This window comes from Eulemur rufifrons, chromosome 16 (genome assembly GCF_041146395.1).
Source record: "Eulemur rufifrons isolate Redbay chromosome 16, OSU_ERuf_1, whole genome shotgun sequence".
Lineage (NCBI taxonomy): Eukaryota > Metazoa > Chordata > Mammalia > Primates > Lemuridae > Eulemur > Eulemur rufifrons.
In genome coordinates, this window is record NC_090998.1 from 72,307,637 (window position 1) to 72,324,429 (window position 16,793).

The 16,793-nt window shown below is 40.4% G+C and overlaps 1 protein-coding gene across 1 annotated transcript in view; it reads right to left on the minus strand.

Moving 5' to 3' along the window:
• The window catches only part of UBE2N (ubiquitin conjugating enzyme E2 N), a 31,097-nt gene extending 15,692 nt beyond the window's left edge, over nucleotides 1-15,405 (minus strand). The window contains exon 1 of the mRNA XM_069490044.1: nucleotides 15,286-15,405. Within this exon, the coding sequence (XP_069346145.1) occupies nucleotides 15,286-15,315 (30 nt within the window). The 5' untranslated portion in view covers nucleotides 15,316-15,405. The remainder of the gene's footprint in view (nucleotides 1-15,285) is intronic.
• Between the last annotated feature and the right edge of the window lie 1,388 nt (nucleotides 15,406-16,793).

Below are 16,793 nucleotides of genomic sequence, written 5' to 3' on the forward strand. Positions count from 1 at the left end.
CTGGGTGCGGTGGCACACACCTGTAGTCCCAGGTACTCGGGAGACTGAGGCAGGAGGATCACTGGAGCCCAGGAATTTGAGGTTACAATGAACTATGACTGCCACCACTGCATTCTGGCCAGGGCAACCAAGTGAGACTGTCTCAAAAAAAAAAAAAAAAAAAAAAAATCAACCCCCCGCCCCGGCCCCCCACAAATGTAAGCTTAAAATGAGTACATTTGGCTATCCCTTACACCGAAATTTTCCACAAGTGTATTTAATTGTATGCAAGTTATATCTTAATACAGTTGTTTTAAAAGAAAAAAGTGGTAGGTAAATCTTGAACTCGTTGAGGGCAGGAAGTGGGTCTTAATTTAGGACGACAAGATTCTTTATTCACTGGAGTACTTGTTGAGGATTTCGGGGCAGGGGCTACATTGCTTGGCCAGGCATCCTGTTAAGAGAATTTGAGCAATGGAAGAGAAAAAGAAATGATGAGAAAGAGGTAAAGCTCTGAGAGCCAATAAAGTGGCTTATGGCCATTTGCTGCTTTGTGTAAGCCAATTGCAAGCCCCTAAATTTTCAATAAAATCACTCAATTTACAAAATCCTTACAAGTAGTGGATTCTTTCATGGAAACTGTTTAAATAGCTAAGCAGAATGTCTGGGTTAACAGCATATTCAATCCCAGAACCATGGACAAAAGGAAACTTCAAGACCTTAAATTACTTGATAATTGGCCAAATCCTAGGCAGAGTACTGGACTTTCAGGGGCCAATGAATTGGAAAGGTAGATTAGCTAAAAGTCCAAGGTGAGGGGATTGAAATCAGGATTAATCCTAAAACTTGACTTGTATATTCACCTACGTTGTTTCCTTTTATCCTCAGAACCCTGAAATTATCTTACAGAAATGTGCACAGAAACCTACCAAGTGGCAAAGCATGGACTAGAAGCCCACTTTATAGTCAAGGGCTCTTTTCACAATTTGCCACAGCTAGAATTTGGAATTCTCAGCACCGAGAAATGCCTTCCATCTATACATCCACATTTGGGGAATAACAAAGATTTATAACTGAAAGGTGTGTCAGAGTTAAAAATAGAAAATACGTTTCTTAATTTATTCTGACAGTATATCAAGAAGTGTCCATGGAGCTGATGCAGAGAAGAGTCACCAAGGATAGAGGAAAGGATAAACCTGAGACAGCATTTGCATCTCCCTTGGCATTTTCTCCCTCTAATCCTTTCTTCTCTAACATGCTGGTTTTAAAGCAGGCAGTCCTGTTGTTGCCAAGATTTGAAGGTTTCCCTAGTAAAGTGGAGAAAGGTTCAACTGATTTGGAACAAAGGCATTTCTCTATAATATATGAGAAATATACTTTGAAAGTGAAACAAGGAGAGGCAATCTTTCCCCTAATCATAATCAAAACAAAAGACCCCTTATGAAATTCCTAATTCTAGGTACCCATAATTAAAAAGTCTAAAAATTTAAAGGGATTAACTAAATCAGATTCGACTAAGAACAAAGTATATTGAGATTAAAATATTTTGATTTAATGTTTTGTTATACAATGTGACATAAAAGCAAATCGTTAGTGTTTTGGGTCATTACAAGAACACTGTAACAGAGAAAAGAAAGGCATGAACAGAGTACAAATATTTAACAATCTCCATGTATTCTTGATTTACGTGTTCTAAAAATCCTTAATTATATCCTCTTTCATGGCTGATTTTTTTTTCCTAGAAACTGATGGGTACCATCATTCATTTTTATGTTGACCTATTCAATCATTTTGCTCTTTTAATTTACACACAGCTTTTGAACTACAAGACCGCTTCTCATTTAAAATTTTCTTCTTTCAGCCTTAGACCCACAAGGTACAAGTTTGTGTACTATAAGTGTTTTATAATATCCTAAAAAAAAAAAAAGTTCTGCAGGACTGAAGTCAAGTACTGCCCCATCTCAAGGGCTTCTTACTTCTTACCCTTCCCCTATCTATTATAAGGCCAGTTCAGGCAGTTTTGTACCTTTAAAATCTCTATGCTGGAAAAGTAGTGTGTCAGATACAAAGTTAATGTCTCTCACTTTCCTTCTACACATGATTCTGGAGGTGGGACTCTATTAGGGGATCCCTGTTAAACTGCAGATAAGGGGATGGTAAAGGGAAACTGCAAGAGGGGACTTGCTTTTTCTAAGCTTCTTGTCTGCTTGGGGTACCTGTGAACATCACCCAACATCCCTGTAGCACATTAGTCCAATATGCAGTTTGCCTAACACTGAGAGAACCAGCTTGATCACCACTCCCTTCCCTATAGAGGGCCAGCCATGGCATAATTCAGAAGTTGGAAAATTCATCATTTTGACTGGTAAACACTATCAGAGGTTGTATAGGGGAGAGAACACAAAGAAGAAAATATCAATGAAATAACTAAGATGAAACGACTAGGTTATGAAAAAGCCTTATATGCCCAGTTACAGAGTTTGAACCAATCCTATACACAACGGAGAGCCACATGATCACATTGGTGTTTTTAGAATAATGTGCCAGTGTAGAAAATTAAAAGTGTGTGCACACATAAGGAATGACGGGGGATGAATTCTGAGATTACTCCCCCACCAAAAAAAAAAAAAACAAAACAGGAGAGGATGAGCACACATACAAAGACAGTTTGGAGAAAGGAGAAAGGATCTTAGGCAACTGGGTTAACAGCGATGTAATTAGTAAAGAGAAGGAACAACTAGCCGTGCTGATGCACCAGAGAGGGAGATAGCAAAATGAATACATTCCACTGTAAAACTAAGCTGATTTAAAAATGTCTGCAAGACATCTAAGTGGAGATTAAAAGTAGGCAATTGGGGAGAACTAAAACTCAGTGGTAGGTTTTGAAATCACTGATCTATATGGACTGAAGCCCATAAGTGAATGAGTGTGTTTAGGAGAATATATAAGGAGAAATGGCCCATGGTCTGAACCCAAGGAGAACACGACCACTTAAAGGCTTAAAAACTATCATAGCAGATACGAGACAGTCCTTCCTATTGGTGATACTGGAAAGCTACACGTTTATTTTGGATTACTGCTACTGCTCAAAGCATTTGTGCATTTTTTTGGAGGTGCCTAAGAGCCAGTTTAAAAGCCAAAAGAGAAAATCAGTTCTAGGATTATATGATCACAACCTCTTGTTTTAAACTCTGTCCAACTGGATCATAGAATCATCAAATTTTAAAATAGGAATTAGGGTCACAGTCTCTTAATCCCTGAGATAAGAATAAAACCCAAATCTGATTTCTATCCACTGTTCACCAGAATTGGCTCAAATTTCTTACAGTGTCCAGCAATCAAATCTATTCTTTAAAGATTTACTACTGCTGAATACTTTGTTTTTAAATAATGGCTCATAAGGCCTGAAGGATATTTCTTAAATGTTCTAAAGCAATGCAGGCTACAAATGTGTCTAGTTTTATGGGAGCCGATACAAATTACCTATTTCCTAATAATTCTGCCCTGCTTCCCTTTAGCACTGTCATTTCTCAAAAGTATTTATTTAGAAGAAGCTTCAACGAAAATATTCACAATGGAATGAAGCACTGATACATGCCACAATATGGATGAAACTTGAAAACATGCTAAGTGAAAGATGTCAGACTGAAGAGGCCACACAGTATATGATCCCATTTATGTGAAATGTGCTGAATAGGCAAACCCATAAAGACAGACAGTAGATAAATGGTTGCTAGGGGCTGAGGAAGTGGGGGTGGAGAGTGACTGCTAATGGGCACAGGGTTGCTTTTTGGGGTGACGAAAATCATCTGAAATTAGACAGTGGTAATGCTTGTATTACTCTGTGAATATAGTAAAATAAACCACTAACCTATTTGCCCTTTCAAAGTGTACAGGTTAGTGGTTTTCCTTCAATATTCAGAAGATTTTAGCATTTTACCTATGAACTAGACATTGTAATAGTAAAAGAAAGTGAAGGGGAAATAATTTATTATTTGACTATTTTTTAGTATATAACACAGAATATTAACTGAATTTTTAATAAATATGCATTCAAGAACTACACTTCTGAAGAAAATAAACGTTCAAGTTAACAGATTGCATTTGAAGCTAAGTATCTGTGGTCCAAGCACAGACATGCTGACTCATGTTACAGTTTTAGCACTACTCAAATATCTCCCTAGGTTTGGTATGTCTAACCTAGAATGACATTCTACTCCCCCTACCCCACTTTTCTACTTATCTCTCAAAATTCGGCTCAACTGTCACCCACTAAAAATCTCTTTCCCTAAACAATCTTGAAGGTTTCTCCAGGCAGCTTGCCACTTTTTGGTGTTCCCACTGATGCCTTTATATTCTATACATAAGGTGGCACTGGCTGTATACTTTTACTTGTGTCCCCCACCCACATTCTACCCATCTCTGCATTGAAGGCAAGCACACACAAGACTGCTGTTTCTGCAAGGTATACACTAGAATCATCCAGAGCTCTTGAAACAAAAACTGTGTTGGGCAGGCAATGTTAAATTTATAAACACTCCCAGATAACTCTAATGCACAACCATGAATTAAGCCCTCAGATTATAAACAAGTGTTCAAAGAAAATATCTTGTAGTTCCTATACACCAGCATCTCTGCTAACTAAACTGGGAAGATTCCTTTTTTAGAGACAGAATGCAGTGGCATCATCATAGCTCACTGCAGCCTCAAATTCCTGGGCTCAAGTGATCCTCCTGCCTCAGCCTCCTGAGTAGCTCAGACTACAGGTGAGCACCACCACACCTGGCTAATTTTTCTATTTTTAGTAAAGACGAGGTCTCACTCTCTCTCAGACTGGTCTTGAACTTGTGAGCTCAAGCAATCCTCCCACCTCAGCCTCCCAGAGTGCTAGGATTACAGGCATGAGCAGCCGCCACCCCGGCTTCGGAGAAGATCCTGACAAAAAATAGGCAAGGTTTGGCCAAGAATTCCTTGTCTAATCACAGCACCTGAACAGAGCTTGCAGCACTTTTAGTTTAAGTCTTATGTGAATCACAGCAATAAGGACAGGGTGCTTTATTTGAAAAAGTGTTACTTAATGGGAATAGCTCTTTTACAGCTGAAGATAAGAAACGTGAAGCTTTAGAGCTGTAAATCACTGTGCCTCCAACTGTGAAAAGAAATTACTTTTTAAAAAAGCCAAACCAAGAATTGTATGTGCTTGCACAGGGCAAATTATATTGAAAAAACACTTTTCCTTATCCTCTCCCAAATCAGAGTGAGGAAATTAAGTCAGGCACAAATACCCTCCCTGAATTGAAAACACAAAACTCAATATATAAAATGAGTACAAAATAATTCTGGTCTATTTTTAGGCTTCCTGAGGAAAACAAAATTTGTTTAAAATTAGCATTGGAATGGTTGCAGTCCAATTCAGTGATACCACAAATACAGTCAGTCAGGTGTCACACATCAAAGTTTCAGTCAATGAAGAACATATATGAGACAGTGGTCCCATAAGAGCATAATGGAGCTGAAAAATTTCTATTGCCTATTATTTATTATACTTTTTACCATTAATTTAGAGTATACTCCTTCTACTTATATATGTAAAAAAAAGTTAACTGTAAAACAGCCTCAGGCAGGTCCTTCAGAAGGTACTCCAGAAGAAGATACTGTTCTCACAGGAGATGACAGCTCATGTGTGTTACTATCCCTGAAGACCTTCCAGTGGGACAAGATGTGGAAGTGGAAGATAAGTGAAATTGATAATCCTGACCCTGTGTAGGCCTAGGTCAATATGTGTGTTTGTGTCTTAGTTTTTCACCAAAAAAGCTTAAAAAGTAAAAAAATAAAATTAAATTAAAAAGTTTTAAAACACGAAAAAGCTTATGGAATAAGGATATAAAGAATATTTTTATACAGCTGAACAATGTGTTTGTGTTTTGACAAGTCAAAAAGTTTAAAAAATTTAAAAGTTTATAAAAAGTTATAATAAGCTAAGGTTACCTTATTGAAGAAAAATATTTTTTATGTAAGTGTAGTATAGCCTAAATGTACAGCGTGTATAAAGTCTACAGTAGTGTACACTAATGACCTAGGTCCTAGGCCTTCACATTCACTCGCTGACTCTCCCAGAGCAACTTCCAGTCCTGCAAGTTCCATTCATGGTATAAGCGCCCTATACAAGTGTACCATTTTTTTACCTTTATACTATATTTTTACCATACCTTTTATATTTAGATACACAAATACTCACCTCTGTGTTATAACTGCCTACAATATTCAGCATGGTAACACACCATACAGGTTTGTAACCTAGGAGCAATAGGTTATGTTACATCTCAGGTGTGTAGTAGACTATATCATCTAGGTTTGTGTAAGTACATACGATGTTCACACAATGGTGAAATACCTTAATGATGTACTTCTCAGAAGGTATCCCCATCATAAAGCAATGCAAGACTGTATATTTTTCCGGGAAGAAATAGCAGGAAAGAGAGAATTACCTGCTCTTTAGTCTCTCCTCACCAGAACCACAAACTTCCCCAAATCCAGGATACAGAAGGGCAGGAGGGAATATGCTACCCAGACCAGAGGCATTCCCTCTTAAGGTGAACTATATCACTAAACAGGGTCTGGTGCCCATGAAAAAGCGACAATAGCAGATTTTTGATTTAAAAAAAAAAAGGGGGGGGGGGAAAGAAAGCTAAGCACTTAGATCTTGCTCTTGAATACGTTTCCACTTAATTTGTCCAAATGATATAAAAACACATGCATTACCAGTTATTATCTAGGGGTAGATAGGTTCTGGCGTATTCTATCTGTCCATAGACTCAGAACACCTAGGTTCAAATCACAGTTCTATAAACTACCTAACCCCTTGTGTAGGTTCACATATTTATAAAATAGGGTAACACTAATATCCATATCATGAAATTGCTGTCAAAATAAATTAATGCATGTATTTAATAACATGCTTAGAACCTCAGTGCCCAGTACATATAATAGCATCGATAAAATATGTTTATTTTTATATAATAAAAACTGTATGACCAACATCACTTTGAGAATATTTGCCACACTGCACTCTGGTGATTATGATTTACAGACGAAATCTGAATTTGACAATTCAGAAATGCTTCGTTTGCCCAATAGTTCTAGATGTCATCTCTCTAAACTTACTAATTAAACAGTAAAAATTCTTGATGAGACCGTAATAATTATATAAGACATTATCCATCATACATACTGTATTTCAGGAATATGCCATACTCACTTTCTCTCTCTCCTTCCAGCTTTCATACCTGCTATTCCATTTGCTCAAAACTCACTCAACACTCTCTCCTTCTCCTGGCCTGGCCAACTCCCAATCTTCAAGTTTAAAAACAGTTCCTCAACAGATATCCTTCCGTCATCCTTAGACTATGATAAATTCCCTGCATTTCCTCTTTTATAACACACCTCATTGTAATTTCTTATTTCATGACTGTGTTTTCCATTAGACAGGGATGCTTATCATGTTCACCTGTCTTAGTGCTGAATATATATTATGCATTCAATAAATGTCCAATTAATTAAACTGAAACATATCTCATAAATGGATAATAAAAAGGCAGACAAATCAGGATGTTATGGAAGACTGAAATTTGGCCTTGGGCTCTTACTAGATTACTAAAGCCATTTGCCACTGCCTCATCTATTGTCCTTACGAGTCACCAAAAACACAGCTACTTACTGAAATAACTTTTCCTGAGTATAAACTATAAAAGAATCTTAGAAAGTTGCAGAGGAATAAAAAATCAACAGTAGTCTTATGACACAAAGACAACATTTGTTATATTTCTTTCTAGTATTTTCTTAACTACAATGCCTTCAATCCCTAGACTTTATATTTTTCAAAAGACTTTGAAAATACAAATTCATTTACCCAAAACTAACCAAACTGACAGAGACACAATGTGATGGTGTTGAAAAGTAAAGGAGAGTTTGACAATCTGAAGATAAAATAGCCAATTTTTTTAAAAAGCAAAGTATATCAACCTTAGATTCTGAAACCAATGTCTAACAGTACTTCAAATTACAGCAGAATTTGGGGTGGGCACAGTGGCTCATGCCTGTAATCCCAACATTTTGGGAGGCCAAGGCAGAAAGACTGCTTGACACCAGGAGTTCTAGACCAGCCAGGGCAACATAACAGGACCCCATTTTCACACCAAAAAAATTGAAAAATTAGCCGGGTGTGGTGGTGCGTGCCTGCAGTCTCAGCTACTTGGGAGGCTGAGGCAGAAGGCTCGCTTGAGCCCAGGAGTTCAAGGTTACCTTGATCACACCTCTGCACTCCAATCTGCCCAACAGGGTAAGACCCAACTCCTAAATACATACATACATACATAAGTAACAGCAGAATCCTATTTAGAAGCATCTCAGTTACTGGCCAATTCAGAATTATAAAAATGTCTATGCCTAGGCCGGGCGCGGTGGCTCACGCCTGTAATCCTAGCACTCTGGGAGGCCGAGGTGGGCGGATCGTTTGAGCTCAGAAGTTCGAGACCAGCCTGAGCAAGTGCGAGACCCCATCTCTACTAAAAATAGAAAGAAATTATATGGACAGCTAAAAATATATATAGAAAAAATTAGCCGGGCATGGTGGTGCATGCCTGTAGTCCCAGCTACTCGGGAGGCTGAGACAGGAGGATCGCTTGAGCTCAGGAGTTTGAGGTTGCTGTGAGCTAGGCTGACGCCACGGCACTCACTCTAGCCTGGGCAACAGAGTGAGACTCTGTCTCAAAAAAAAAAAAAAAAATGTCTATGCCTAAAGTACTCGCAGGGAATTTTAAAATACCTCCATCCAGGATTTTAACAAATATACTACAATGCACCCAGTGGTGTCATGTTGCTGTTTAAAGAATGAATAATTAAGAATTCTTTCTGCTGATTCTAAGGTCTCTTAACCAGTTCTTTGAACCACACAATCATGTTTCTGCCATCAGAGACCCTCAGGCCACATTTCACTTCACTTGGCAAGAATTAAAAGTTGCTAAGATTTTAGCTGAAGTTAGCTGATTGGCTAATTTTTATATTCATGTTGATTCCCTCATACACTACATTTGCAAAGAAAATTTCAACACTATAATAAAACAGTCCAACTCATTTTTCACACTTAAATATTTTTCTTGATGTAACATCACTACATACACTATACCTCTCAGATCTTTTTTGTTTTTAGAAAGCTAATACTGTATAACATAAGAATTAGGCACCTACATCAGAACCGTGATGACTGCAACTGTAATGTTCAAATGCCCTGCGGGATGCTGCTGTCCTCATTTCCTTATTTCTATTTATTTCTATAGTGCATATGCATCCATAACTCATTATAACAGATTTAAGTTGTATGCTCAGAATCTATACAACTTGGATCTGTAGCATAAGTTATTTTCTTCTTAAATCCATTTACACACAGGTAAACCGTCCTAGAAGGTATAGGAAAAAAATGGGAGGCACCAAATTTCTAGTCAGGAGTCCTGGTTATTCAACTTCTCCGACCTACAAATTCCTCACCAGAGAAAGAAAAGAACACATGTTCTCTGATGTGTAAAACTCTGGTTATGATAACAGTGGTCACGACACGTGTGGAAAAAACTCTGAACTTCAACAAAGCAAATGTGTAACATTTCATCATCACCTAGAATAGTGAAAACTAAGGAAGTGCTTGATAATTTGACAAAACTCAATTTTTATTGTATAGGAGCTGATCAATCTGGCCTGAAAGAAATGCCTGACACAGACAAGCTTAAAAAATAATACTCAACGGGCTGCTATTTTTAACTTACTTTCAGTTATGTCCACATTTCAAAATCAAAACAGTAGATGGCATATTAAAGCAGTAGTATCCTGATAGCCTGAAAGTTTAGTCATTACCAAAAGCAGTCCAGGAGATTCTTAACATGGAGCCCATGGAGACCAAGAGAATCCACAAACAAACTTGGCAAGAACCTGAATCCCCAGAAGTCATATGTAAAAAAAAAAATACAGCTTATTTTCCTGGGAAGTAGTCAGAAAAATTCTTAAATGGGACAAGTTAAAAAAAAAAATAAGAACCACACTATTTCTGGTCAAACTTTTACTATATAAGCTTATCTGTTTCCAAAGGTGATTTTAATTATATTTCATAACAAGTCCTTCTTCATCATGGTAGTTTTTAATGCTTTTTTAGGTGGGAAAAACCATTATCAGCCAAAGATTTTCAGGGCTTAAAAACAGGTGAGTTTTCTAAATCACTTTTCTTACTTAAAAAATAAGAAACAAACCTTATGCACTAGAATACCTATCAGATGAGTGGCTTTTAAATAGTAATGGGAAAAACATGATACCTGCATTTTTCTAAAACATATTTTTTCAAAAAGTAAGCTCAAGTCTCAATGCAAAATCATATAATATTATATTTTTAAGAATTGGAAACAAAAATCTCACTAAATAAAAGTAAATTTCGGGAAAGATTAGTGAAATTCTAATCTCAGCAGGATGGCTTGGTAGGTTTTAATCAAAAAAATCAACTCTTTGGGTAACTTATTGTTTCTTAAACCTATATTTTATCATTTTCATGACTATTTTTGAAAAGGCAAAGGAATGTCACTATATCAATGTAACACGTAAAGCTGAAATAGATTTGGTTTTGACCAAGGCCATAACTCAGATCTCATTTATTTGCTCCCAAAATTACTCTGATTCTTTGTGACACGATTAGGGAGAACCTCTCATTTAGGAGATACTTTAGGTAGCCTTTTTACCTAAAGTTACTTTGTAACTTTAAGCTTTAACTGTTCAGTCACTTAGGAGACTAAAAGAGCTTTGGCCCAGGAGAAAAGACAGAAAAAGGAAACTAAAAATTCTAGCTAAAAACAAATCCCAAGACTCAGTATCATTCATACTTGTGCAAAAAGGCATATATACAAAACTATTCAATATGGCATTGTTTGTACAGCACAACTTTAGGAACAATGTAAGTTATCAATAAGCAATTAGCTAAAATAAAATCTAGCCACAAGGTTCCTCAAAGCAGCCCTTTAAAAAGTGAGTCAAAGCCAGCAGGCATAATGGGGAGACTGAGGCAGGAGGAATGCTTGGGCCCACAAGTCCTAGGCTGTAGGAAATGTGCCATGATCACACTCTAACCTGGACAATTTAGTGAGACCCTATCTCTTAAAAAAAAAAAAAAAAAAAAGAGTCACCTCAAAGATGTATTGGTGGCTGGAGGGTGGGGGAATCAAAACGTTTGCAAGAAAAGGAGAAAAAGCCTAATATATATGTACTAAGTCGCTCTGGTCTTTCTGGAAGGATACACGATAAAAATAGTGGTTGTCTAAGGAGAGCTAGCATGCTAAAAGACAGATGAGAGAGTCTTAATTTTCTCTATGTACCCTTTAGAGCCTTTCAAATGTGCTCTACATATGTGTTTCCTAGTCAACAATACGAGAGATTGACATGTTTTTTAAATGAACTTATGGGTAGAAGAGAGACTTTTAGCTAATACATTGGTTCAGAAAGAATATAATAAGCAGTAACAATGTCAAATGATAGAGAATAACAATGTTTTTTTTTTTCCCCAAAGAGATTAAGGTTCATGCATTCATTCAATTAATACTTCAGTGCCTACTATGTGCAAGGATTAGAGAGCCATCTCCAGGTCACCCAAGGGCTCCTGCCATCATGGAGCTTTAGGGCGGAAGAGAGATAAACAGTAAATAAACCTTGAGCAGTAGTAAGTGCTATAGAGAAGGAGAGGGGAATAATGGGATAAAATGAAGTGTGGGAGAGGGAAACTGGTTTACAAAGAAGCTAAGGTAGACCTCTCTGAGGATATGAATTGTGAGGCCAAAACTGAACAATACGACAAAGCAAGCAGTGCAACAAACAGGAGAAAAGCCTTGTGGCTAGAATAAGCTTAGCCACCTATTGTTCAGGGAACAGTAAAGCCAACGGTGTGGCTGCAGTGGAGTGACCCAAAGAAAGAAGTGCAGAAGATGAGATCAGAGGTAGGCAGATCCCAAATGCACATAGAGCATTGTAGCTAGGGGTGGGGAAAGACAAGATTTTACTCTGAGTGTGTTGAGAACCTCTACTGTAGAGTTTTTAGCAGGGGAATAACATGATCTGTATTTTAAAAAGATAAGCCTAGCTGTTGCTATAAAATAGGCTAACACAGCAGGCCAGGCAACAAAAGATGGAACTGAACAGAGGTTTAAGAGAGATGGGGAAATGAGTCTGATTTAAGATATATTTTGAAAGTAGAGTCTACAGAATTTGCTACTGGATTGGATATGGGAATCTGAGTGAGATAGAAATCGGATGAACAGTAATTCAAAAAAATCACCTTATATTTGTATAATTATTTACAGTTGTCAAGGTACTTGTACATAATGTCATTTCATAGTAACAAGAGACAGGGGAAAGTTAGACCACTCAAGAACCAAGTTCTGCCGCTTGCCAGTTTTAAGACCTTAGGAAAGTCGTTTAAATCAGTTTCTGGACTTATATTGTCTAGTTCACAAAATTTCTGCAAAGGCCAAATGGCTGAAGAAATCTGTAAATGTAAATAACGATCATTGTGAAGTAGAAAGCATCATATTAACAGTTGTCCAAATCAAGCCACCTTATTTTAATATTTCCATTAGATTAGAATATAACACTGATATGATAATCAATACTAAATTTCATCCTTTGAAAGTCAAAGGTCACAAAAAATAAAACACATTAACAGTCCAATGAAAGAAGGTATGTCCCTATCGCGTCAGGATATTCTACATAGAACCTTGTACACTGGTTGACAGAAAACTTTTTAAAATACATTCTGATACTAAAAAAATAAGCATTTTCACTGATTATGAAACAGTGCCATACAAGTATGGCATTAAAAAATTACAATTTTTTAATCCTTTCTAAAGATTGGAGAAAATAGTCCTTTTAAGCTATAAATAACATTAAACTAAAACCACCTAATTTTAACTTTTAAAAGATAAAACCCAGGCCGGGCGCGGTGGCTCACGCCTGTAATCCTAGCACTCTGGGAGGCCGAGGTGGGCGGATCGTTTGAGCTCAGGAGTTCGAGACCAGCCTGAGCAAGAGCAAGACCCCACCTCTACTAAAAATAGAAAGAAATTATATGGACAGCTAAAAATATATATAAAAAAAATTAGCCGGGCATGGTGGCGCATGCCTGTAGTCCCAGCTACTCGGGAGGCTGAGACAGGAGGATCGCTTGAGCTCAGGAGTTTGAGGTTGCTGTGAGCTAGGCTGACGCCACGGCACTCACTCTAGCCTGGGCAACAGAGTGAGACTCTGTCTCAAAAAAAAAAAAAAAAAAAAAGATAAAACCCAAATAAATGTACCATCCATTAGAGATATGCTATCAACAAGGTACTGTAAAATTAAGGTTATATATCACAGCCCATTATCACTGTCTTAGTTTAAGTAGTAAAATGTAAAAGCCTAGTGTAAATTAATGTGTGCCAAATGAATTGAATCATGAGGACTTCAAATAATCCCATCAAAACATTTCTGTAAATTTATAAACAAGGTTCCACAGAATTTATTTTTCCACCCAAGGCTTTCATATTACTGTGCATATCTTCACAATCAAGCAAAAATGGAAAAATATGTTAAATGCTTAGTTCACTATGTATTTTAGAGAATTATCTTGGATGTCAATTTGCACTATGTACTTAGTGGACAATCTGAGTAACAATTAAAAAAAAAAAAAACCTAGAGGGTATTTGACATACAGCTCTATCATCCCACATTGCTCACTGTTCAACAGAGGTCTCAATAAAAATGATCATTGGGGCCATGTGACTGCAGTGATAACTAAGTAACTAAACCCACATTGTAAGAACCTTCCAGTGCCTATGACAATTAAACCTCCTTTGACAGAGTCCGAGACAATCCACAACACAACAAATTTTGCCCTATTAAAGTTCACATTAGACTCCAGTGCTCGCTGAAAATCGATTCTACTTCCCTCATTTCTAAGAATTTCTACCTTATAAATACGTCTTATTTCTCCAAATCAAGCACCTGCAGATCAATGACACCCCCCATCTCGGATATATTTAACTGCAACGGCATGAAGCACTACATAATACATCATCCTTCAAAGCCTAACAGATCTTCTACATAGTATGCAAATACCCCAAATTTTAGAAGAACGAACAAGATTAAAAATACACGTTCACCAGGTTTTATCAAGCAAAATATGCTGCAATTTAGTCACTTTAACTGGCGTAGGGAGAGCAACAAAGATGCTTAACTAATTTCTTTCGTAAGAACTGACAAAAGATTTTAACGTTTAGTTTTCATGGATGCAAGAAACACCTCACGTCTGAAGACTTGACGATATTATGTAAAGACCTTACAAAATCAAAAGGTCCAAAATTTAATGGTTCCATATGTACACTTGTCAAAGTACAGTATTCATAAAGAGCCGAAGAACGTTTTAATAATTAAAGCGCACAAAATCGAGAGGCAAAAGATTTCACAAGATCCACATAACTGCGGCCCTCCCCCAACCTTGTGTTAAACTATTTCCTCGGAACAGAAACAGTGCTGAAAGAGTTTGCCAACCAGAGTAAAATCACTTCACAGAGATAACGAGCGGAAAGGCATTTAGAGGCGAGGAGATCGCGGAAGCGAGGGCAGCCTGCCGCGGAGCCCCCATGTCCCCGAACCCCGCAGCCAGGGGCGAGCATGTGCCAACCGCGACAGGACGTGCGGCCCTCCCGGAGCCTCCTCCCGGGGCTCGGGGCCCCGCCCGGCCTCACCCTCCCGATTCATTCATTCTGCACCCGCGGCTGCCGCACCTCCGCGCTCCCGCCTGGGCCGAGAGGGGAGTCCCAGGCCGAGAGGCCGTGTCGGGCCACAACCTCCGCCCGGACTCCGGACCCCGCCGCGATTCCCGCGCGCTCGCAACCTCCGCCCGGAGGTGGTCTGAGAGGCCACGGAGGCCCGGGCCGGCCCGCGCCCAAGACCAGAGCCCCGCGGCTCTGCCGCCCCACCCTCGCCGGCGCGTGGAACAGGCCTGCCCGCCTCCCGCGGGGCGGCCCCCTGAAAGCCCCCGGCCCCGGCCGCCGGGCTGCCCTGCCGCGGCCGGAAGTCTCCCCGGAGCCCCCTCCCCAGCGCCGACTTCCCTCACCGCGGCCAGACCCTCTCCGCGCCGCCTCGGGCCTCCCAGCGCGGGCCGCGGGCCGGAGGAAGAGAGGGGCCGCGCTGCCCACCCCGCCGAGCAGACAAGAGCAGAGCGGGGAGCCAGAGGCCGGCCCGGGCGGTTACCTTGATGATCCTTCGGGGCAGCCCGGCCATCTTGTCAGATCCCGAGTTCGGCCTCTGGTCTTGTCTCCGGCTCCGCTCGCCTCACGCACGAGTGGAAGTCCCGGGCTCCACTTCCGGGGGACGTTGCCGCGCCCGCCGCCGCTGCCGCCGCCGCCACCGCCGAGGCCCCTCGGGAAATGTAGTCCCTGCTCGGGCTCGTGTCCCGGCGCGGGCGGGCTTCCCTCGGACCTGGCCCCCTCCCCCGCGCTCCCCGCCCCAATCCCGGCCGGGGGTGGCGGAAGTGACGCTCCGCGGCCGGGCAGGGACTTGGGGGAGGAGGCGCGGAGCGGCGCGGAGCTCCGGCGCTCGTGGCCGAGCCTGCGGCGCGACGGTGGGAGTGGGGACCCGCGCCCGCAGGCCTCTTAGCCGCGGCCACGCCCGCGCCGGTGGGAGACGTAACAGAGGCCCGGCCTCCGACGTAGCCCATTCATTCATTCATTTCTTCGTTCATTCAACTTGCTGCATTGCGCGCGGCCCCGGCTGGCGCTGCAGGGAACCACTGCGGTCGGGCTGATCCGCCCGCTCCTTCCTCAAAGGGTGGGCAAGACCGAAACTCGATAGCAAAGCTTCTAACTGTGGGTCTCTCTAGTTATCCAGAGCCTGGCGAGGGAGCATCGATGTTTAAATTTCGCACTAATCTGGCCTCTGTGATACACCGTTTAGACACGGGGTAGGCTAAAGGAAATGGGTTTGGAGCGAGTTGGGGGCGGGGAAAAAGAAGAATGGCTTCTGAACGCCTGTCCTAGCAGTTGAGACGCAGAGTTGCTAACGGGACGAATGACCAGGGAAAGGATTAAAGAACTAAAGAACCGAGAGTAATCCTTAAACGAGGGATTACTCATAGAGGGCGAGCCCCTATAGAAGGATTACAGTGAGGGTGCCCAAAAATGGGATTGTTGGAGAAGCATTTCGTCCTGATGACTGATTGCTTGCCATGGGATGGACTTTTTTGCAGGCATCTTCACAGCAATCTTAAAGAAAAGGTGTTGTCTCCACTTTACAAATGAGGCTTAGAGAGTTAACTTTTTCCAAGGTTATGGCAGGAGAAAGTGGAGCTGTTTTGTCCCCAGGCAGATCTGTCAAGACATGGGCCCTTAAGTACTTAACCACAGTGTTTCCTAGCACAGTAACACAAACAGTAGATGATGAGTGAATGAAGACGTAGGGCCGACCATGCCTTCCAGGAACTTAAAGCCCAGTGGAGGAGAGAGACAAGTAAACAATTATTTACAATCCAGTGTGATAAGGGCTGTGATACAGGTTCCTCCAAGGTGCTATTTTAGCACAGAGGCATTAACTGCTTGAGAATTCAGGGAAGGCTTCTTTAAAAAGTGGAGTCCTAAATGATGAGAAAGTCCTTCTTTAAAAAGTGGAGTCCTAAATGATGAGAAAGAGCATGCCAGGCATAGGAAATGGCCTGTTGAAATGGCATTGAGCTATGACAAAAAAAAGTGCGTGAAAGAAACTAG